This window comes from Vombatus ursinus, unplaced genomic scaffold, assembly GCF_900497805.2.
Source record: "Vombatus ursinus unplaced genomic scaffold, bare-nosed wombat genome assembly UNPS02010394.1, whole genome shotgun sequence".
NCBI classification, from domain to species: Eukaryota; Metazoa; Chordata; class Mammalia; order Diprotodontia; family Vombatidae; genus Vombatus; species Vombatus ursinus.
Window position 1 is genome coordinate 8,147,987 of NW_020950172.1, and position 22,816 is coordinate 8,170,802.

Below are 22,816 nucleotides of genomic sequence, written 5' to 3' on the forward strand. Positions count from 1 at the left end.
TAGAGAAATGAGAGTTTATTTAATTTTACCAAATAACTTAAGATCGACAAGACTGACTGAGGAAAAATTGTACTTCCCCAAACTCAGTAGACTCTTTTTTTGGGAAAAAGGTCAAGTTGTGAGGCCTTGGAACAGGGATTTAGTCATTTTAGGAAAGCTAAGAAAAAAGGTTGTGTCTGTATATTGTATTTGGGAGAAGAGAGGTCTGCATAATTAATATTTACAGTCACTAAAGGTAGTGTTTCTAATGTACCCACAAATAGAAGTATATATATATTTTTATATTTATATATATATATATAGTACTTAATTAAGATGCTCTTTTGAGGTGAGGGGAAGCTTCTGTTGCCTCCTTCCCCTCCACAACTTTTAATCCATTGTATTTTAAAGTTCTTCAGAGTCCAACTAGCAGACAAACATGGTCACTGTGTCCACAGCAGGAGAGGTTGGGTGTGGAAATGAGATCTCAAGAAAAATAGAAGAGAGCAGATAAAACCTGCATGTGCCGAGCTTAATTTTTGGTAGATTGTGAAACCAGTTATACATCAATATTCCTTGGTCTTTTCTTGTTTGGTTTCTACTATACCCAAGTCTCTAGGAAACTAAGGGGAGAAACATCACAGTTTAATTCCTTCCCCCCTGAAAATTCCAAATACAGAGTTCAGGTGCAATTCAGATTCCAAACGCTATTTCTTCATACTTCTTCACCCTTCTTCCCCTCCCACAGTGTATTGGCATCAGTTGATCAGGGTTAAAGACTCTCCTTGGCTCAGAAGAAAGGTACTGCATGGCTTCCTAGGAAATAAAGAGGTTTGGGGCAAAGAAGTGTTTTTCCAACCAGACATTTTCAGATTACTGAAAATGGATACTACTGGTGCAGGCATGCAACCGTGTCTTCATCTGGGCCTACCCATGGCTCCTCACGTTCTCTTCCATGTAAAAATATCCACCCTCATGGGCTTTTGATGAATATAAAATGTTAGCAAGATTCTTCAATATGGTACTGAATTTCAGAGTTCTGGAAGAGCGTTTCACAGTCAGCAAATGTTTCTACTGTGGAGGGAAATAGAATATTTGACGCAAATGCAAAACAAAAAAAAATTCTCTCTCCAACCAACTGGACCAAAAATACCCCCAACCATCCCCCAATTGCATAGCTCTAGGAAAGTTATTTGTATGGTCGTAGGAATCTGGAAACTTTGGACCGTAGGAGCTTGATAAATGATCTTGGGAACATCTCCTTGGACTCTTGTGCTGTATACTTGAAATAGTTTTGAGGATGTGCCAAAACATCAAAGAGAGCTTTAATCAACTTCTTGTCCTGTGGAAGAAGAGAGATAATGGCATGAGGAATGTGGTCATCATGGAATACTCTGAGCATGACTTTTTACCAACGTCTTTGTTTCTAGATCATTGTCTTTGTCCCAATCTGAACTTTAACCAGTGATGACAACAACAATGCTATCATGGGGCTGGCATCTCTTCCCTGGTCCCCTCCCATAAGTGACTCCAAAGACTAAATGTTATCCCGTTTTATGTCATGTACGATAGCGGATAGAAATGGTTAGTTGCTGTGCACTGGAGAAGGAAAACGAAAGAAACTGAATCAGAGACAGAGTAGTAATGGCACTCATAGAGAAAAGAATGCTGACAGAAGTTTTCCCCGTATCTGGCACTGAGGAGACAGCACCAAAAGAGGGAGGACACTAGAGATGCATCATTGCCTTTTCTGATAAATTAATGGACTGCTGGGAAAAGCCATGAAGGATACAGAAATAGCTGAAAAGAAAGAGATAAAAAAGACAACTCCACCCCCTTTGGCAGAGACAGGACTTTTGGAAGCACCCTCATTTGTATAGAGATGATAACCATTAGAGCTGTTCAGATCAATAAGGGAGAGAGTATATATAAAGAACGTAAGAGGATTCAGGACAGAGCTCTGGGGGACAGCTGCACTAGGGGAGCAGGAGAGAGACGGATGACAGATCCAGCAAAGTCAGACTGGTAGGCAGATAACCAGGAAGGCAGAGTATGGAGGAGGAGGAGGAGGAGGAGGTGGCCAAAAGTAACACATGCTGCAGTGGTCAAAGAAGATGAGGACTGAGAAAGACTATTGGATTTAGTTCTTAAGGGATCATAGTAACCTTAAAGAGAGTGATTTTACTCAACTATGAAAGTCAGAAATCAGGTTGCAAGGGATTGAGAAGTGTGTGGGTATTGAGGGAGTGACTAGCAGATATTTTGGAGTTTGACAGTGAAAGGAGAGAAACAAGATGATAGCTTAGGGGTGTCAGAGTCAAATGATGTGTTTTTAAAGGATGGAGTAGATCTGACCATGATTCTGGGGAGAAGGGAAGGAATGTGTAGAAAGATGAGAAAAAGGGAACACTCAGGGGCAGGTGAGGGGGAATTCCTAAAAGGTGACAGGATGGGTTGGATTGAGGGCAGTGATAGAAGAGTTGGTCTTAACAAGAAGGAGCACCTGTTCCTCAGAGACTGGAACAAAGTGCAGGAATGAACAGTCATTCATTCAAAAAGTAAATCAATGGAAAAGAGGAGCTTTGAGATATGGAACAAGGGAGATGGAGTTGCTCAGGGATGTGTGGTCTTGATGTTTTTAGTGTAGTCATAGATATCACCTGAGATGGAGGGGTGGGGAGAGTGGTACTGAAATGTATTCAGGAGGAAGGCCAAGGTTGAGGTGAACCCTGAGGCTGAGGGCTTGTGTGTGAGAGAAAGTCAATCAACCAGAATATAAGAGCCTACTATGTGTCCAGGCATTGTGCTGGGTGATGGAGATGGACAGACAAAATGGAAACAGTTGCTGTCATCAAAAAGTTTACATTCTGTCAGTGGGGATAACACATATATACAAATATAAATAAACTAAGCATGAGGTAAAAAAGACCAGGAATAGCCTCATGTGGATGTCATTTGGGCTGAGCCTTTACTACAAAGGCTGGAGATTCTAAAAAGGGGAAGTTAGGAGGGAACACATTCCAGGCCCGGAGCAGCCCATTCAAAGGCACAGGGATAGAAGAGGAAGCACCATATGTGAGGACAAGTAAGAAGGCCAAGGTTGGCTGGCCCGATGAGTGCTAGAGAGAATAACATGTGATAAGGCAGGTTGTGAAGGGTTTACTTTTCTTTTTTTTGGTCAATTACACTTTGTGAATGCCTCTTTTTTTTTAATTTAAAATTTTTATTTTCAGTTCCAAATTCTCACCCTCTCTCCACCTCCTTTCCCCACTCATTGAGAAGGCAAGAAATATGATGCCTATTATGTATATAAAGTCATGCAAAACGTATTTCCACATTAGCCATGTTGTGAGAAAAAAAAACAAACAAAAAAATAAAGTGAAAAAAGATCTGCTTCTACGTGCACTCGGAGTTCATCAGTTTTCTCTCCAGGTGTGGATCTCACGTTTCATCACAAGTCCTTTGGAATTGTCTTGGATCATTGTGTTGATTAGAGTATCTTAAGTTTTCACAGTTGATTTTCATTACAATGGTTACAGGGTTTTCCAAGTTCTGCTGTGAAGAGCTTTAAATAGAGCTGAACAGAGGAGTGTATGTTTCATGCTAGTGTTAACAGGAAGTCACTGGAGTTTTTGGTGAGATGACACAGACATGACATGGACGTTAGAGAGATCACCTTCTTGTTGTCCTCATGGGTAATACTTCCTCTCCTATCCCTGTGCCTTTGAACAGGCTGTGCCCAGGCATGGAATGTTTTCCCTCCTAACTTCTACTTCTTAGGATCTCCAGCCTCCTTAAAGGCTTGACCTAAATGACATCCCCATGAGGCCATTCCTGATTTCCTTCACCTTAAGTTTCTTTTCTATGTATTTGTATACATGTGTTTACATGTATTCTTTCCTCTTAACTTGAAAAGGCCAAGGTCCCGCACTGCATCATGAGCCATTTCCAGTTGTCCTGATCCATATCTGGTCACTGGATCCAGATGACTCCAGAGGGGAAAGTAAGGCTGGCTACTTTGCACAGTCCTCCCTCACTTCAATCCAATTCACTTGCATGTCATGGCATCACCTCCCTGATGTCATGGTCCACTGACACAGCGTAAACTCTTCAGTAGTAGGAAGTGAGCACTTCGCTATGAGGAGAACGGACTGGAGGGGAGAGTGTCTTGAGCCAGGGAGACTAAGGAGGAGGCCGTTTCACAATCTATGTGAAAGGTGATGAAGGCCTGAGATAGGGTGGTGGCCACAGTGTGAGTGGAGAGAAGGAAATGGATGTAGGGAGGTAGAATTAACAAGACCTGGAAACTGATGGGACATAAGGAGAGGGAAAGTGAGGAGCTGAGGATGACGGTGAGGTCATGAACAACCAGAGTGACTGGAAGGATGGGGGGGACCTGGACAGAAATAGAGATATTTAGAAATAGATAAAGGGTTATTTTTGGAGGGAAAATGAATTCTCTTTTGGACATGTTGACTTTGAGATGTCTATGAGACTGGGGCTCAAGAGAAAAGCCAGGGCACTGTTATAGATCACTAAGGCTAAGGCAAACAACTGAATAGTTTAGGGATGTCAGTATTTTTATTCCTATTACCAATTTAATGTAGGATATTTAGAAGGGGAGGGCAGCTAGGTGGTTCAGTGAATAGAGCACAGGGCCTGGAGTAAGGAAGACTCATTTTCCTGAGTTCAAATCTGGCCTCAGATACTTACTAGCTGTGTGACCCTGGGCAAGTCAATTAACCCTGTTTGCCTTTGTTTCCTCATTTGTAAAATGAGCTGGAGAAAGAAATGGCAAACCATTCTAGTATCCTTGCCAAGAAAACCCCAAATGGGGTCGTAAAGAGTCAGACACAGCTGAAACAACTGAACAACAAAATTGAGAAGAAGAAGGCTTGGAAGTTAACAACTAGCTAAGGAGGTTACTGAAAATGGGATTTGGATTTCAGAGCCATACCTTAAACTACAGGAATGATGAGCTTTTGGCCAAGAATGGAGGCTAGGTTATGAGGGGCTGGTAGAAGCATGTTTGCCTAGAGTTCCATATACCTGGTCAAGATGCCTATAAACGCAAAATGAAAGTGGTGGGAGAAAACTGTGCACATCCGTCTGTAGAGCTTGGCATTGTAGAAAGTACCAGGTGCGGCACAAGGAGAAAAGACCAGGAATTCATGGGAGAAAACGTCCACAAAGAGGCGGCAGAGAAGTTCCTGGATTTTAACGTCAGCGCACAAATGCACAAAGCACTAGCAGGTGCACATTGGGCCTCATGGGTGTGTCCAAGGTTCAGCTGAGACTCATGGAAGAGTTCACTTTACTCCGAAGAGTAAAAGGGTCTGGGAGCTACAGGGAGGCAGATCAAGGGGGAACGTAAGAAACAAACTTGCTCATAATTAGAGCTGTTCAAAAGGGACACAGGCTGTCCCAAGAAGTAGTACACTCCCTTTCACTGAATGTCTTCAAGTGAAGACATAAGGACCACTTGTTGGCACTATTGAAAAGAGGATGCTTAGGCAGGTCTGGGTTGGACGAAATGGCCACTAACGTCCCCTCCAGCTCTTAGATTCTGTGAGTCTATAGATTCCTCTCTTTATTGGGTATCATGGCAGGCAGACTCATTTTCCCATCTTTTGCTCTTTGCTGGTTTGTGAGGTAACACTCTTCATAATTTTCCATTCAGTTATTTATTACTACCTACTATGTGTAAGACACTGTGCTGCATATTATGGGAATAGAATGACAATTATTATATAGCCTCGGCTCTCAAGGAGCTCACCTATTAGGGGAATATAACATGCATGGATAAGCATAATGTAAGGAAGGGGGAGTGAAGGACTCGATGGAGGAAATCAGATAAATTGCTCTAGGATCATTTGAGGAAGCAGAGATCACTTTCAGCTGGAGAAGTCATGAATGAAGGAGTATATAAACTGAGCTTTGAAGAAATATAAAGATTCTGAAAAGTGCCCATGAAGAGGGCATGCACGGCAGGCCTGGGAGGCAGCTTGTCCCAATGTCCAGAGGCAGGGGATAGGATAGTGAGACAGGATGGCATTTGAGGAACAGCAGTGAGGAATCCAGTTGGACTGGAACGTAGAATGCTGGAGGAGGAGTAATGTGGAATAAGGGTGAGGAGGTTGGATCCAGGCTACAGAAAGGCTAAATGCAAGGCTGACAAGTCCATATTTCTCCAGGGGACAACAGGGAGGTCCAGAGTGTCATGTTTTGCATGTATTGAGCTTGAGATGCCTATGGGACTGAAGGTTTTTTTGTGCAAGATAGGAATGTTTAGGGAATAGAGGTGGGTAATTGTTTCTTAAATCCCAATCCATCATTTCCAAAGTTCCCACCCTGCATTTCCTGTGCCCAGCTCTCACTGAAGTCATCCAACACCTTTGACTTTGGTGTGGAGGATTTTGTGAGACCTTTGTAGCATCCTCTCTACTTGTTCATCTTTCATAGCAGATATTGGTGCCCATTCCCTGCATATCGCCAAGTTGTTTGTGTTCACCATGTGCTTGCACATTACGGCTGACTAGGGATAACTAGGGATCCCAGGAAAAAAGATGGTCCTTGTTCTCTTTGGGCCCACGATGAAATCAGTGCTACCAATGTTTTCTTTCCCTCTTCTGAGAACCTTGGAGCTGTCCCTCCATTTCAGCTGCAACTTCTTGGTCTTCTGGTTTTATTTATAGAGAATAATGTCAGTATGGCTGGGGTTCATGTCCTCCAGTATGTACCAATCTGCTGGTCATTGGACAAAGTCTTCGCATTTGAAGCCCTAACAGTTAAATGAATGTTTTTAGGCAGTCTAAAAATGGTGTGATCCTCAGCTTAAGGACCATTTAAAACAACTGCTAATGGGTCATCACAGCCAGAATAATTCATTACTTAGTGAATGGCCTGTTGGTGATGAACCGTTCTGTATTTAGCTAGGTTGGCGTTTAGACAGCCGATAGTGTGTGTTACTAGGGATTTAGCCAAAGCCCTTCCGGTTTGCTAGAACCAGGGCTTGCATTCTACCAGCACAGCCTTTGAGAAACTGGGTCACTTCTGTGCCATGATGAGCCATTGGAGGAAGACTTTTGTGGAGGGCAGTTTGTCTTATCACTTAAGGGGCATGGAAAATGGGATTTTTAACTTAAAAACATGTGCACTAATATGAGATCATATTAAAAAGTCTTCTTCATTTTGCTCTCTATAATGTAGCATCCTAAAAGGTTACATTTCTTGCCTTCCCCTAAGCTGACTTTGCTTATCTTTCTCTAGTCCACCTCCTCCACTATAGAAATGAAGCAGTTGAGGCCCAGTGAGGCTCATGGGCCTGCCTGAGGCCCCAGTGAGGCAGTGGTGAACCTGGGACTAGAACTCTGGCCTCTACCCCATGTCCGACAGTCTTTCAGCTCTGCTTGCTTTCCCCTAGAGCTGCTGCTTTTGTGGGGCTGAAGAATCGCAGAGCACCAGAGCCGGGAAAGACTTTAGAAGTCTTCAAGTACAACCTCTAATCCCATCTGCACTGTCCATAGCAAAGAGCATCCAGCCTTCACTCAAACACTTCCAGTGATGGGGAATTTACCATTGTTCTCAGCTCATAGTCACTCAGGGCCCAACTTCTGAAACTCCCTGAATTGACAGCATAGGCTCACACCAGGTCCTTCAATTTCTTCTTTCCCCAAATCTAACTTTTGGGTCAATAGCATCCCATAGTGCTTCTGGTCACTGAAACTCATCATTGTTGACAATGCAGTTTTGGTTGCTGTTTTTTAAAACTTGGTTCACAAGAAAGGAGTTCTAGGTTCAGGGTTCCAAATCCATGCCTAAAGGCATTTCTTGTGCACCAGTCACTTATTTGGACTAGATGACTCTAAGCAAAGATCCTTGCATTTCCAATATTGTAATATTATAAGACCCCTTTCAAGGGGATATAAACATGGTTGTGAATTACCGTAGACTGCTAGTGATTCTAATAGTGAAGTGAAATTCTGTCAAATGCGATTGTATGAAATATTGCAGTATTGTAAAAAGAGCCCTGGATTTGGAGGGAAGTGGCCGGGGTTGAAGTACTTTCCCTCTCTGGGCATAATAGTTGTCACCTGTAAAATGAGGGAGTCAGACTAGCTTATCTATCCCTTTCACCTCTAGACCTGAGATTGAAATGGAGAATCGGGTTGTGGGAAAATGGCAAAAACAGCAGGAGAGAGGAAGGCCTGAGAGTGTAGGGAAAATTGTTAGAAATTAAAGCTGTGGAAGAAAATGAAATGATTGTTGGAAGTCACAGCATAATCACGGACAGATATATGTGGGTACCTGCGCTTACAAATAAAGAGAAAATATAAAAGATACAAGAAGAGAAAGAACTTGGGGGCAAAACATCCCTAGCAGAGGCAAACTGTCTAGCTAATAAGAGAAAACATTGACGTGATACAACGTCAAATACAAGGTATCCCAAAATCTTAGTGCAGTCACTTAAGTTAATTGTAGCAATTAAATTAATATATTAATATAAGTATATTATAACAACATGTTAATATAATTATTTTAATGTAATATACAACATATTTTAATATAATATAATTATATATAACATATAATTATAATATAATATACTATATAATTATAATATAATATAATGTATTATTAAATAATATATAATATTATATAATATATTAATATAATAGCTATTAAACTAATAATAGTTATTACAGCTTAAGCCTGCACTAAGACTTTTGGGATACACTATACTCATGTAAGCCTCTTTGACCTTGTATAAATTCTCTTCACTGAAGGTGCTGCCAGGGCTTGGGTCCTAATTGGTCTCCCCAAGTTGTGGTGACTATGCAATTCAGTGCAATTCTAAATTCCACTTCAAATATAACTAAATGCGTAATAAGTTTCTACTGTGTGTAGAACCTTGTGCAGGGAGTTTATCCAAACGAACCATAGATAAGGCATTTGAGTAGCATAATGGAGAGTCATGTCAGCAAGCATTTACTTGACTTGGATAGAGTATTTATTGCACCCGCAGGCAGGAAGGCAGATTCAGATCCTGCCTCTGGCATTTTTTTTTCTTTTAGGCAATTGGGGTTAAGTGACTTGCCCAGGGTCACACAGCTAGTAAGTGTCAAGTATTTGGTCTGAGGCCAGATTTGAACTCAGGTCCTCCTGACTTCAAGGGCGATGCTGTATCCACTGCACTACCTAGCTGCCCCATGCCTCTGGCATTTTACTAGCTATAAGTGTAATTGGGCAAATCATTCAACCTCTCTGTCTCTGACCATCTAGAAAACAGGGATAAGAGTATCTTCCTCAAAAGAATATTGCTATAGTTGAAGGGTATTGAGCTAATAGTTGTCAAGAGCTTTTTGAACCTTAAAACACTGTATAAATCTAGCTATGATAATACAAATCTCAATAAAGTAAGACACAGGTTCCTACCTGAAGAAAGCTAATACATACAGATAGCTATAACACAAAAGAATAATCTCATGTGGGAGGTGCCAAGTGCTGGGTAAGGTCTGAGATCTTCTAAGTTTGTTATCAAGTATATCAGTGATCAAAGATGTCTTCATGACAGAGTTTGCTTCGAGCTGATCTTGGGTGGGTCTTCAGCAAGCCAAGAGGGGGAGGGGTGACATTTCTGGCACAGGAATTGGTCTGAACAAAGTCATGGTGGTGGAAAATGGGGTGTATTTGGGGGACAAAGATTTATCCAGTTTGGCTGGAGCATAGAGAGGAATATAGTCAAGGAAGATTCCCAGGAAAGGACGGTTCCACATTGTGGAGGACTTTGGATGGCAAAGATCTTTGGACAAGGAGTTGGAGTTTTCCTTGGTAGGCAATAAGGAGCCACTGAGGAATTTGGGGTGGAAGAGTAACAGGACCAGATTAAAGAAGATTATTCTGGTAGCTGAATGGCATTGGTTGGAGTGAGGGTGAGGGTAGAGGCAGGAGGACTGGGCAGGAGCCTGTTATCCTAGTCTAAGTAGGTGGTAATAATGCTTTGACTAGGCTAGTGTCTGGGAATAAGGCAGAGGAGGCAGGTGGAAGAATGATTATGGAGGTAGAATTGCTAGGGTCTTCTACATGTTTAAAAAGCTCTGTTTAAAACTGCCCTAGGACTTTTGGGACACCCAGTGTAAAAGACCCAGGGCAATGGGGAACCTGAGGCACCCCATCAAACCTCCCCTTTCTCCCCCCGTTACCTCTGCTAGGACCACCTTTGTATTGTGGGATGGGAGCTGCCCTGGTTGCCAGGAGAGACTTGCCTTTGACAGCCACCGTGTGACTGTGTGTCACTGTGTGACCATCCTCTGGGCCTCTAATCTTTCTCTGGAAAATGGGGCAGATATCTGTGCTACTCACTTTGCAAGGCTGTGGTGGTGCACAAATGAAATGTGTTTAAAGTGCCTTTGCAAACCTTCGAGCAGTCTTATGACCACTATTCTCTGCTGTGGTGCCTGTTACTCTGGGCGTTTTCAAGTTAATGTGACAACAGAAATGTAAACTCTACGGACAGATTCCCCCGAGGAGCAGATCTGCATATAAAGGTGATGCTTAGGGATTCATCAGTCCTTGAAAAATGGAAATTCTGAGTCAGCCGCTTCTCCTCAATCTTCCTGCCTCTATTCTCACACTACTTACATGCCATGGTCTGTTACTATGTTCGTGCCCCACAGGGATTTAAGCAAAACACTCACTTTTAAAATTTCCTGATGATTTTCTGATGCATACAACCTTCCATCTCGAACTATGTCTTCTATTAACTGTTGATAATCCTCTGTGAAATGAAGGCAGAGAAGAAGAAAAGTGATTTGAGACCATCAGCTTTAAATCGCTTCCTTCCTTCTGTCCCCTCCCAGCCAAGAAGTTACCAAGTCAGCATGTAGCCAATGTAGAGGCTCAGGTAGACTGCACAGAAATGTGCTTTGAGCCCACAGCCCGACCCGCAGACAGAGCTTTGTTTTGTTGTTGTGTCCCTGGCACTCAGGAGAGTGCCTTACCTGTAGTAGATACCCAGTAAATATTTGTTGAATTGGATTGGACGTGAAGACATAAAAAATGATTCCCGCCTTACCGTCGTAGGTCACGTAGGGTACTTGGAATCCTTTGCCACTGTTTCCTTCATTTGATTTAAACTGAATCCAGAGCTTTCGAGACCGGGACGTGAAGGCTATGGGCCTCTCATAGGTCTGGCATGTTTCATAAGTGGTGATGGATGTGGGGGAGGCTGCAAAGCAGAGCAGACGTCACCATGTTGGAGGCCATCCTGTATTTTCTCCCCTGGGACCTGCCTGACATTGTCGTGACAGTCTTTTGGATTTAAGGTGAAGATCCCAGGGAAGGGAGGGTCTTTCCCTTTTGCCACCACCTTCTACCCAGCTACACAAGGTCAAAACTGGGGGGGGGGTGTCATTTGGGGCTCTTCTCTTTCCCTTCCCTGTTTCCAAGCCATGCTCAAGGCCTGTTGCTTTTTACCTCTGCATCCATCTTCTCTGCACTCATACAGCCCCGCCCTTGCATTCAGGAGCACATTGACATTCAATGTGATAAGATAAGAGATAAGATGTAAGATAAGCATAATTGGTTCCTAATTGGATTTCCTGACTCCATGCTCTCCTCCCTCTAAGCTTTTCTCCAGGCACAGGGCTGGCCATTTCATTCCCCTACTAAAGAAATCTTGAAGTGATGCAATGGCCGGCATTGTAAAACCCTCCATCTTCTGGCTCTACCCTCCTTTTCCAGCCTTTCCAGGTTTTACATTCCCTCCCCCCAATGGGCACACCTGATGTTTCATGCTTTGCCCAGGATGTGTCCCATACCTAGAGCACACTCTCTGCTTCACTCTGCCTGTTGCATCTTCCTTTTCCTTCATAGGCCTAGCTCAGCTGTCCCCTCCCCCATGAGCCCTTCTCAGGCCTGCTCCTGCCCTGACTCCCAGTTTTCCCCCAGCCTTCCTACAGGACTTTGTCCGGACCTTTCCTTTTACTCACTGCATGCTAACTTGTGGCACTCTTATTTGTGTACCTTTCAGGACATAACTCCTCCTCCCCCTCTGGTAGAAGGTGAGCCCTTTGAGGTTAGGACTGGTGCCTTATGTAAAATCCAGCTAACCAGAAGGTCTTGTTTAACTGTTTAGTTATTCTCATTCACCCCAACAACTTTGGTGGGGGTTGGGGGGAGAGGGTGGTGTAGAGCAGGGATTATTATTTCCATTTCCTGGCTAAGACACTGAAGAAGAAGAAGATGAAAGGAATTCCCCAGAATGACACTGGTCATGACTGATAGAGCCTGGCTGTGGTCCCAGGGGCATTCTGACTGAAGTCCAGGGCTCCTGCCAAGGTGCCACACTATTCCTGGGAGACAGTAACAGTGATGACATTGCCTTCAAAAGTACAGCGTGTCTGTACAAATGCAAGGCATTAGTGTTGGTGTGGTTATTTACACAATTGGCGAGTGCTCTGGGAGGAGCCTGGTCTAGGGAAGGCTTTTAGAAAGAAAATATGAGCATGTGGTACGTCTCCCTCTTTTATCTGTAAGATGAGTAGGTTGCTCTAGGTGACTTCTGGGTTCCCTGCCACACTTGACACAATGTTATTCTTTTATGGTGTGATGGGGTACAGGCACTTTAATTGGCCCCCAGAGATTAGTGGTAGGGTGCTGGGCTTTTGGGAAAATGTGAGTTTAATGGCAAGAGCCCTTGATGGGGGGCAAGAGACTCAGGCTGATTCCAGCTCTGATGCTTATGAACTGTATCACTCTGGCGAAGTCACTTCCCTTCCCAAAGTCTCAGTTTCCTCATTTGAAAAATGCCAATAAGAATCTTTATACTTACCTGACATGGGATATCATGAGGAAAGTCCTTTTTTCAAAGATGAAAAATGAGATGTCAATAATAATGCTAAATAATGACAATACTTTGATGGCTCAGTGGGCTTCCCTTTACCAGAACAGATTAAACTGGACCACTGACTTACTAGATCTGTTCTTCAAAAACTAGCTTGGATCCAAATGTGGAGAGAGGGTCTTCACTATTCAGCAGTGAATTCTTTGGCTCTGGCATTTTATGAAATGACAGCGATTTGGAATTTAGGTCATTATTAACAGACATATCCTTTGACTTAAAGGTCCCCATAGTTCATCACCAGCCACTTACCGCTTTTTCTCATCACTAAAACATCGCCACATTCGTCTTCGATAGGCAGGAATATCTCTGGCACCACAATGAGAATTCTCCTCTTGGGTGGAGGGTTGATGTTCCATATGCACTCCACGTTGGCTGGGTAGTCACCAGGGTAATTGGGGGACTCGATGTAGCCAGTGTAATCTCCCAGTTCTCCTCCACAGTGCTGGTCTGTGGAGAAACCAGAACCTTCTTGAGGACAGGGTCTATGTCTTATTCATCTTTGTACCAATCTGTCTTTATGCACCCTTCATGTTTGCGGAATGAAGGAAACTAAAATTGGGGATTGGGCTTCCTCCTGGCCACATGTGAACTACTAAATGCTTAGGTTTCCTTGGCCCTGAGAGTGAGAATTGACGGGCATCTGAGCAGCGTCTTTGTGTCCTTCCCCCATCCGTGAGAGAAGATGGTGAGGACACAGTTGCTGTCTTCAAGTGTCTGAATGACTGGCATGCAGAAGAGCCATTCGCCTGGTTCTGCTTGGCCCTGGGGACAGAACTAGACTCAGGAGGTAGAAAAGACAAAAACACAGATTCAGGCTGCCTGGACCCCTGGAAGGAGCCACTTCTTACAAAGCTGGAGCTACCCAGAAGTGAGACTGAGTCTTTAGGGAGGTGATGGGTTTCCTGTCGCAGGAGATTAGCAAGTACAGGTTCTAAATCCTTTGATCCTAAGGTCCAGGCCAGAACTTTCAGTACAGGTTCAATCTAGTTAGTTGAACGGTGATGAACACCCAGTGGATTAAACCCAGACTGTGGTGCTGACCTAGCTGGAGACGTCATAATAAATTGCTGATAAACATCTATAACCCTCAGGTCTGACATCTGACAACAAAGGATATGTTCAGGCTATAACGATTAGGCCTTGGTCTGGGAGAGCTGCTTCATGGGTTCCTCAAAACTTGGAGGGTATTGTCCATTTAGAAATGGCTGTGATAGATGCAGCCTTCCTGTCTGGAGGTTCTAGATCAGTTCTGTGTCCTTCTAGGTGGCTGTGGGGCCTGGGAAGCCTGTATGGAAGCCAGCTTTTCTCTCACCCAGCTCCACTACTGTGGCCGAAGGGCTGCTTGTGACAAAGGGGCACGCGGGGCTGCAAAGCAAGACCTGGGAAATTAAACAGGAAGTGAAGGAGGGTTCCCAGCAGGGCTTGGTTTCCTGTCCACTCCCAACCACTTTCCATCTCAGCATGACCTTTTCTGGGCTACACAAAATCCCCTCGCAGACTCAGAGCCAGAAGGGGCTTCAGAACTCATGCAGGCCATTCCTCTCCACCTTGCTCTCATACCCTGAACTCCCACAGTGTTGCAGAGGAGGAAGTAGTCCCACAGCAGGGGACTGGCTTGCCTGAAGTCCCGTGGCCACTAAATAGCAGATTCAGGTTTTCAACCCAGTCTCTAACTAGACATCCTGTCAGCTACATCACGTCGCCTTTAGAAAACAAGTTTTATACTGGAATCAGTGCAGGGACAATGGCTAGCTTTTATCTAGCATTTATACAGAGCTTTACGGTTTGCAAAGCACTTTACAAGGATGATCTCACTTGATCCTCACAACAACCCTAGGAGGGAGGTGTTGTCATTATCTCCATTTTACACATGAGGAAACTGAGTCACATAGAGGTCAAGTGACTTACCCAGGGTCACACAGTGTCTGAAGCTGGATTTGAACTCAGGGCTTCCTGATCCCAGATCCAGAGCTCTATCCACTGGGCCACCTAGCTGCTTGTGCTAGTCACCATGTCTCTAAGTGATATTTGTGCCTGCAATCCTAAGCCCTATTTTTCCTTCTAAAAATGGAGTCAATAATGCCTGTCCTGCTTCCTTCTCTCATAGTTATGGAGATGGTCAAATAAGGGAATGTATATGAAGGCGCATTAACTATAAATGCCATGTAAATGCGAACAGTTATCTTAATCATTACTTGGCAATGCATGATCACAGTTATTATATTTTTAACCATAATGAAATCCCAGACTCCTCCGTGCTATGTTGATGGCCGTCACCCCAGCAGGAAGAGAAATGACTTACTTTTACAATGAGTAACATTGGTAGAGCCGTCAAAATCGGTGCTTGTGTTACCAGGGCAAGTTATGCAGTAGTTCTGACCAAATTCTGGCTGGTAGGTGCCAATGGGACACCGGATACAGCGATGGGTGGAGGAGTTGTAGTAGTGTCCAGGAGAGCAGTGAACTGCAGAGAGGTGCAAGACAAGTAGTTACTGGCATCATTGTCAGATGCAGGACTCGCACCGTGCATCACATTCCCTCACTCCCTTTACAGCATTGTCAGGAGCAACTTTTCACAGAACTGTGACCTCTATGATGAATATTTTAAAATGCCCAAGTTGCTGGGATTGTATCAAATGCAGAGATTGCTTCTGTCCAGGCTTGTCAATCAGCAAAACTCCCTATTTCTCTCTAACCATACCTAAACCTTACTTGGTCTTAAAAACCCAGCTAGTGCCCATGAAGTCTGTCTTGGTTACTCTGCCCTTCACTGATTTTCTTCTTCCTCTGAACTAGAGAATTTATTATTAGTCTTGGGCAGACTGCCCCGTCCTCTATCATAAGTATAAAGATAAGATAAACAGTGGCTCCGCCATGGAGCCCTCACAGACCCTACCTCAAGAGCTAGAAGGGCTGACTGTAGAGGTCATCTAGACCAGCTTCCTCATTCTACAGATGAGAAAACTGAGGTCCACAGAGGTGATAGGACCTGGCTTGCTCAGTTTCCCATTTTGGGTAAGGAGGGGAGCTCTTAACAACTAGAGAGAACAGTCAAGGCATAAGAAGAGAGAAGGATTCATCTCAGTGCGGTGGCCTGCTCGTGTTGGTCTGGGTCTGCAGGTTCCATCTTGTGTGTATATTTATTTATATTTGTGAGTGCGTCTGCATGTGTGTATGTATGTGTACATGCATGTGCATATGTGTATCTATATATGTGTTTATGTGTGTCTGTATAGAGGTGAACACAGACGTGTATGTATGCTTGTGTTGTGTCTTTAGGTGTATGTGTGTGTAAGTCTGTATATGCATGTGTGTATTGTGTACATGGGTATGGGTATGGGTGTATGTGTGTGTGACTAAAGATGGAAATCAGATGTAAAACAAGATATAAAACCTTAGGGAGTGTTGGCAGGAGCTAGAAGGAACTGCTTTTCATTTTGTCTCTCTATCCTCAGTACCTCGGACAGTTCCTTGTACACAGCAAGCACTTAATAAATGCTTGTTAGATCACACCAGATTGTACTATTATAGTATGACCCCACTTGAAAAGCTTCCTATAACTTGCCAAATGTGTGTGAAAGCTCTGGCCCTCCTCTCTGGTCCGTGGCCCCAGCTGCATTATTCCACTTCCAAACCTACTGCTAAACATTAGAAGCAGGAATGGGTGCAGGGAGGGTGCATTTACCTTTTGTCTCACAGTCTTGGAATGAAACAGCTCCCTCATACTTGGTCACCAGCCCCCCTCCACAGGGGAAGCACAGGGTGCGTCCTGGCTCGGGCTGGTATGTGCCCAGAGGGCATGGCCTGCAAGGTTTGAAGCCATCGGATGAGTAGAAGCCGGGAGAACACTGTCCTGAAAAATTGAAAGTCATCTCTTATGGGAGGAAGCTGGTCCAGTAGGGACCAGTGGCCTGGGGACAGCTTCTGAAATGACAGCCACCAGCAGACCAGGTACATTTGTGATTTAGCTCTTCCTGCAGCCCACAAGTAGAGGGAAAAGCCCCACAGGCACTGCTGGCAGATTCTGGAGAGGGGAGAGTTTCTAGAGCTGGTCTATTAGAAGTGGATTAGAGAGCAGGGCCCACAGCTCTGGAACCAAGCATTTGGGGAATTCGAAGTTGAGAACAGAGGGGCCAATCTGATTGGCTCTGATAGAGCAACGGACTGGATCTGCACCCTCATCCTATTTTTTTTAACAGAAGAATTTGATAGAAATTCATTGGATTTAGAGCTTATAGGTCACTTAGTACAAACTTGCTTTACAGACACTGAGAGTCAGAGCCCAGGGTTACATGGGTAGTGAGCAGCAGAGCTCTCCTTTGGAGGAGATTGATCTTTGCATTAGGTCGTGGATTTTTTAGCCTCCCCAATGGCTATGACTGTGCATTGAGATGCTGTTTCCTTTGGGGCTGGGACTATAGAAAGCAGGCTGGTCTGGCGCAGGCCTGAGATGAACTTTACATGGGATTGCATGAGGGTCCAAGAGAAGGGAAACAGATGCTTTTATATCAGTTGCACAGTATTACCCAGAGTCCTCTCCCAATCTTTCCTTTGGTTGGTGGCTTGACCTGAGTTGATGTCATTCCATTGAGTAGAATGACCCAAGTAGTGTGGGCCTAATTGTAAGTGCCTCTGTTTCCCAAGACTGAGACAACATAGGGCAGGTGGTGGACTTGCCCACTCCTTTAGAAATCAAGTTTCACTTGCCTCCGCATTCGGACACATTTCGGGCTCCTGCTAGGCCTTGGCCATCATTACTTGGGCAAGGCTCGCAGGTGAGTTGACCTTCTGTATCTTGATAGGTTCCTGGCAGGCAAGGAAGGCACTCACTGTGCTCTCCGCTGTAATAGGTGCCCGGTCCACAGGTCACTGAAAAACCAAAGCAGAACCCAACCATGAGAACATTCTTGATTTTGCTTCTAGACCAGGAAGCCCTCAAGCCTGTATCTCTTGGAGGCTTCCGCCTGCCTCATTCTCCTTTCACTTCCTGCCCAAGAACAGGGACACCACTTACTCATCTTCTCTCTCAGATAAGATCACAGATTTAGACCTGGAAGGGACCTTAAAGGCCATCTAGTCCAGCTCTCTTATTTTACAGATGAAGAAACTGAGGCCTAGAGAGGTGAATTGATATGCCGAATTTGTAGGTCTAACCCTGTTTATTCCATATAAGTGTTGCTAGTGCCATTAGAGGGGATGAATAAGAGGGAACCAAATCCTTTGAAGGGAGGCAGGTGTGGCCAGTCATAAATTCTTGGCCATTCCCATAAGAAGACATGCATGGGAATGTCCATAACTTAGCCCGGGTACTTCACCACCTGTACGTGTGCTATCTTTAGCTCGCTAGATAAATCACTGATCATGGACTAGAATAGAAAAGAAGCTGGGAGGGACCTGAGGGATCATCTACTGTAACCCTCTTCTTTTTTAGAGGAGGAAGCTGAGTTTCAGAGAGAAGTGTCTCTCCCAAGGTCACATGGGTAAAAGGTCTCAGCTGAGGTTATGGAGCTTTGGATTCTCTCCTCCAGCCTTCCTAACTTCTTGGCTGTGGACCAGCCTACCTCAAGGGGGAGTGGGGAGAATTAGAACGTGTGGATGATTTCCTGGCACTCCTGGGCAGTTACCTTCATTTCCTCTTTGAGGACCTAGGAAATCTGGCTCCTGTCACTTAACAGAAACTGCTCTCTTCAAAGTTATTGTTGGTTGACCTTTTAAGTTTCAGGTCTTAAGACCTTTATCAGCCCTCATCCTTTTTTGACTTTGCTGACTGCCCCCTTTTCCTGGATATTGTCTCCTCTGGGATTTTGTGATGCTGCTTTTTCTTGGTTCTCTTTCTACCTGTCTGATCACCTCTTCTCAGACTCTTTTGTTAGATCATCATCCATATCACACCCCCTAACTATAGGGGTCCCCTAATGTCTTGTTCTAAACCCCCTTTTCTTCTCTTTATATACTGTGTTCAGAAATTCTGGGTAGTTTTCTTGTATTATTTCTTGAATTATGGTGTTGAGGTTTTTTGAGATGTGTTCCTTTGGAAGATCTATGATGCTTAAGTTGTCTCATGCAACCTATCTTCCAGATCAATATGTTTTGCTTGTATAAAGATCATGTTTTCTTTTAACATTATTGCTTTTTGCTTCTCTTTTTTCCCCAGATTGTCCTACACTTCTGTGTATACGCATTACCAATCAATTGGTCTCTTTCTTGTTTCCTTGGTATGATTTACCAGTAGATAGAGCGCCAGGTCTGGAGTCAAGAAGACTCCTCTTCCCGAGTTCAAATCTGGCCTCAGACACTTACTAGTGTGTGACTCTGGGCAAGTCACTTCACCCTGTGTACCTCAGTTCTTCATCTATAAAATGAGCTGGAGAAGGAAATGGCAACAAATTACTCCAATATCTTTGCCAAGAAAACCCCAAAATGGGGTCACAGAGAGTCAGACATGACTGAGAAATGACTCAACAACAAATTCAAATGTTCTGTTCTGACAATTATTTCTGCTGTGCAGGACACACATTTTGCTTTCACAATTCTTATTCCCTCTTGAACTTTCAGCAACATTCTGTTGTACTTCCATGATATCTTGGGAATCCATAAGATCATCTGCCTCATCTGATGTTGATTCATTTTCCTTTGTCTCACAATATTTATTCAGAGATGTTTGGACTCATTTAACTGATCTGGAGGTTATGTTCCCTTGTGTTATTAATATCTCCCCTGCCTATGCTCAAGGTTTTTAACTTTGTTTTCTTTCTCCTGAGATCTTTGAGAACTTCAGTCTCTTTACCTTCTATTCCCCTATATCACTCACTTTCTGACTCCTTCCCCTTTAATGGTAGCTTCCTTGGGGACTAGATCTCAAAGCTGTACTAGCTTTCTCCTACACTGGGAAATTTACTTTTCTGTGGTCTCAGTCTGTGCCCCAAGTGAATTTTTTTTGGTGGGGCACAGATCTGGCCCCAGCTGGATGTCAGTCTTCTTTCCTGTGGCCTGGTGGAGCCACACACCCACAGTGGCATTCTGCATCTCTATCCTTTAGTTCTCTGACTGGATAGTGTTTCAGCTTCTAACCTGTTATCTCAGGCAGGGCAAACTGCTCACTTTCCTATATGTTGGCCTCAAGGCAGAAGGGATGTGACCAGAGTGGTTCTGGTGCAAGTCATTGAGTTGTACTACTATGCCATAGCATGGGGTCTAATAGAGAAAGGGGTGCTGAGTGGGCACTTTGGGGATTAGGAATTAGCCTTCTTTGCTGCTAGTTTGTTGGGTTGTGACCTCATTATGGTTTTTGGTCTCGGATGGTGGGGACAGCTGTGATTTCTTTTGTCTCTTGTGAATACTTTTTTACTGTTCCATGACCTATACTTTCTCATGTGGTGGTGACCTCATTAGCTCCCATGAATAGCAAATGACTACCAAAATCTATATACCCAGCTTTATTCTCCTAAGCCCCAGTCCTCCATCACCAACCACTTATTGGACATTTCAAAATGGATCTCCAATAGGCATCTTAGACTCAGCATGTCCAATACATAACTCATTAACTTTTCCTCAGACCCTCTCTTCTTCTGAACTCCTCTGTTTCTGTCTAGGTCAGCCTCAGCTCCTCCCTCCCTCGCTCCACATGTCAGTCTTGTCCTTGGTACCTCCATAATCTCTCTTCCTTCTCTCCACTCACATAATGACCCCCTCAGATCAGGCTCATCGCCTCCCAGCTAGCCCACTGTGATACAGTAGTTATTGTAACAGCCTCCTGTTTAGCCTCCCTGCCTCAGGCCTCTGCTCTGCCACACTCCCTCCTCCACAACCAGCCCACTCTCAGCAAACTCCTGTGGCTTCCTGTGACCTCCGGGGTCAAATACAAACTTCTCTGGCATTTGAAAGTCCTTCTCCAGCTGACTCCCATCAACCTTCCCAGGTTCATTATACGTTACTATTGTCTTCCCCACAGAATGCAGACTCCTTGAGAACTGGGACTATTTCCCTTTTGTATTTGTAGCCCTAGGAGTTGGTCTAGTGGCAGGCACATAGTAGGTACTCAACGAATACTCCTTGACTGACTGACTTACCACACTTCCCATCCTGCAGCACCAGGCCAGGGCTACACGTTTCCTGCCCTTCAGGAGTTTTAGCTGGTTTCTGGGCCACTTCATAGTCTGTACCCGAAAACTGAAGGTAAAATTGCTGTTTATTAATAGATTTCCTCAGCGTTTTGATGGCGGCCTGCAACTTCTGCTCCAGCTTTTTCCGGACACAATCAGTGTTACAGGTGTCTGAGTAAGAGATGAACAGGTATAGTTTTTAATAGTGACTCACATTTTTATAATGCTTTAGGGTAGGCAAAGTTCTTCCCTCACAACAGCCTTGGGAAGTAGCTAGGGTGAGGATTATTCTCCTTCTTTTACAGATGAAGAAACTGCTGAGAGGTTCAGTGATTTGTCCAGAGATGCTTGAGGCCTACATTCCAGACTTCTGACCACTTCTGGGCCAGGTTTCTTTCTACTTAAACTCCACAGCTCCTGTTTAGCGTCCCAGACAGGAGTGAGACCTCCTGGTGGAGTGGATGGCACCCTGAATTGGAGTCAGGAGGTCTGCATTTGCAGCCCCCTGAGCTGTGGGAGGGACCCTTGCTTGGTGACATGCTTTCTTTTTGCCTTAACTTCCTCAAGTGTAAACTGGGATCAGAAGAGCACCTACCCACCGGGCTATTGTGAGGATCAAGGGAAAAGTCTGGCAGCTGCACAGCAGACCTTAAAGGGATTAGAGAATGGAAACTGCTGTTATCACTAGCACTCACTTGGGATTTCATTGGTATCAGGAATTTCTGATGAGGAAACTTGCTTCTTCTAATGAGGTCAATGCCTCTTTTGCAACTCAGAGTTTTTGAGGGTCTCCTGAGGTGTGGAGAAGCTGAGCTCTTTCCTCAGGGTCACTTTGGCGAGTAAGGACATGGCTTTGAGCCACCATCTCTGACACTGAGGCCTGCTCTCAGGCCAATGCCCCGTGGCCTCGTCTAAGCATTTTCTTGTCATTGCTGTTGTTAGCGCTGTTTCTTAAAGTGTCCCAGAGAAAAGGCCCCTTTGGGTCACCTGTTCAAGCATGTTACCAGCCCACAGAGGAGGGTAGCTTCTACCTTGAATCCTTATGGCTAAAATGTGTGTTGTATGTATACGCACACACATGTGTATGTTTATATTTGTGTAGATATATGTAACAGATAACATGTGGTATATATTATACACACACATGTATACATATATTCTTATTACAAAATTATTGCATAAAATAATAAAAGTCTGTAAGACGACCTTTCACAAACCTGAGACCTCATCAGACTTCATCTCTACCTCAAACTCGGCAGTGATATGGGACACTTCCTTTGAAGGAGACTTGCGGCCCCGACGCTTCTTCTTGGAGGAGTCACACTGGAGGTTCACAAAGGTCACTTGGCAGTTGTCTGTACAAGGGAATTGAGCACCTTGGCATAACAGAGGTGACGTGAGAGAGAGAGACAAGAAGCATAGGGTAGGCAAAGCTAGGAGGGCAAGGATTGGACGGTGTCCTCCATGCATGGTGCTGGGCATGGAGGGGGCCCTCAGGAAAAGTCAAGTGAATGGATGGATGCACCATTAACCCGAGGCCTACAGGAGGCATTGGTGGGTGTGACTTCAGTTATTAAGTGCCTACTGCGTGTGGGTACTAGGGGCACAGAGCTGACAAATGACACTGTCCCTTCCCTCAAGCACTTACAATCTGATAGGCAACTACAGCATGAGCTAGAACAGGATTAAGGCCATGGGAGGTGTCAGAGTGGCGTCCTTTACCACTGCAGACTGGCAGCCCCTTGGCATTGCCAGAGAGGTTAGGGGTCATGCCAGGTCCTCCTGGCTTGGAGGTCTGATCCATCCACTGTAATTTACACATAAATGTAAT

General features: G+C 44.4%; 1 protein-coding gene across 1 annotated transcript in view; it reads right to left on the reverse strand.

The window, feature by feature from the left end:
- The window catches only part of SCUBE1 (signal peptide, CUB domain and EGF like domain containing 1), a 244,095-nt gene continuing 221,279 nt past the window's right edge, over positions 1-22,816 (reverse strand). The window contains exons 15-23 of the mRNA XM_027854371.1: positions 22,203-22,340; positions 20,953-21,156; positions 17,591-17,752; positions 16,569-16,736; positions 15,186-15,347; positions 13,133-13,330; positions 11,054-11,206; positions 10,677-10,756; positions 1-1,321 (exon numbers count right to left, since the gene is read on the reverse strand). Of these exons, the coding sequence (XP_027710172.1) occupies positions 1,169-1,321; positions 10,677-10,756; positions 11,054-11,206; positions 13,133-13,330; positions 15,186-15,347; positions 16,569-16,736; positions 17,591-17,752; positions 20,953-21,156; positions 22,203-22,340 (1,418 nt within the window). The 3' untranslated portion in view covers positions 1-1,168. The remainder of the gene's footprint in view (positions 1,322-10,676; positions 10,757-11,053; positions 11,207-13,132; positions 13,331-15,185; positions 15,348-16,568; positions 16,737-17,590; positions 17,753-20,952; positions 21,157-22,202; positions 22,341-22,816) is intronic.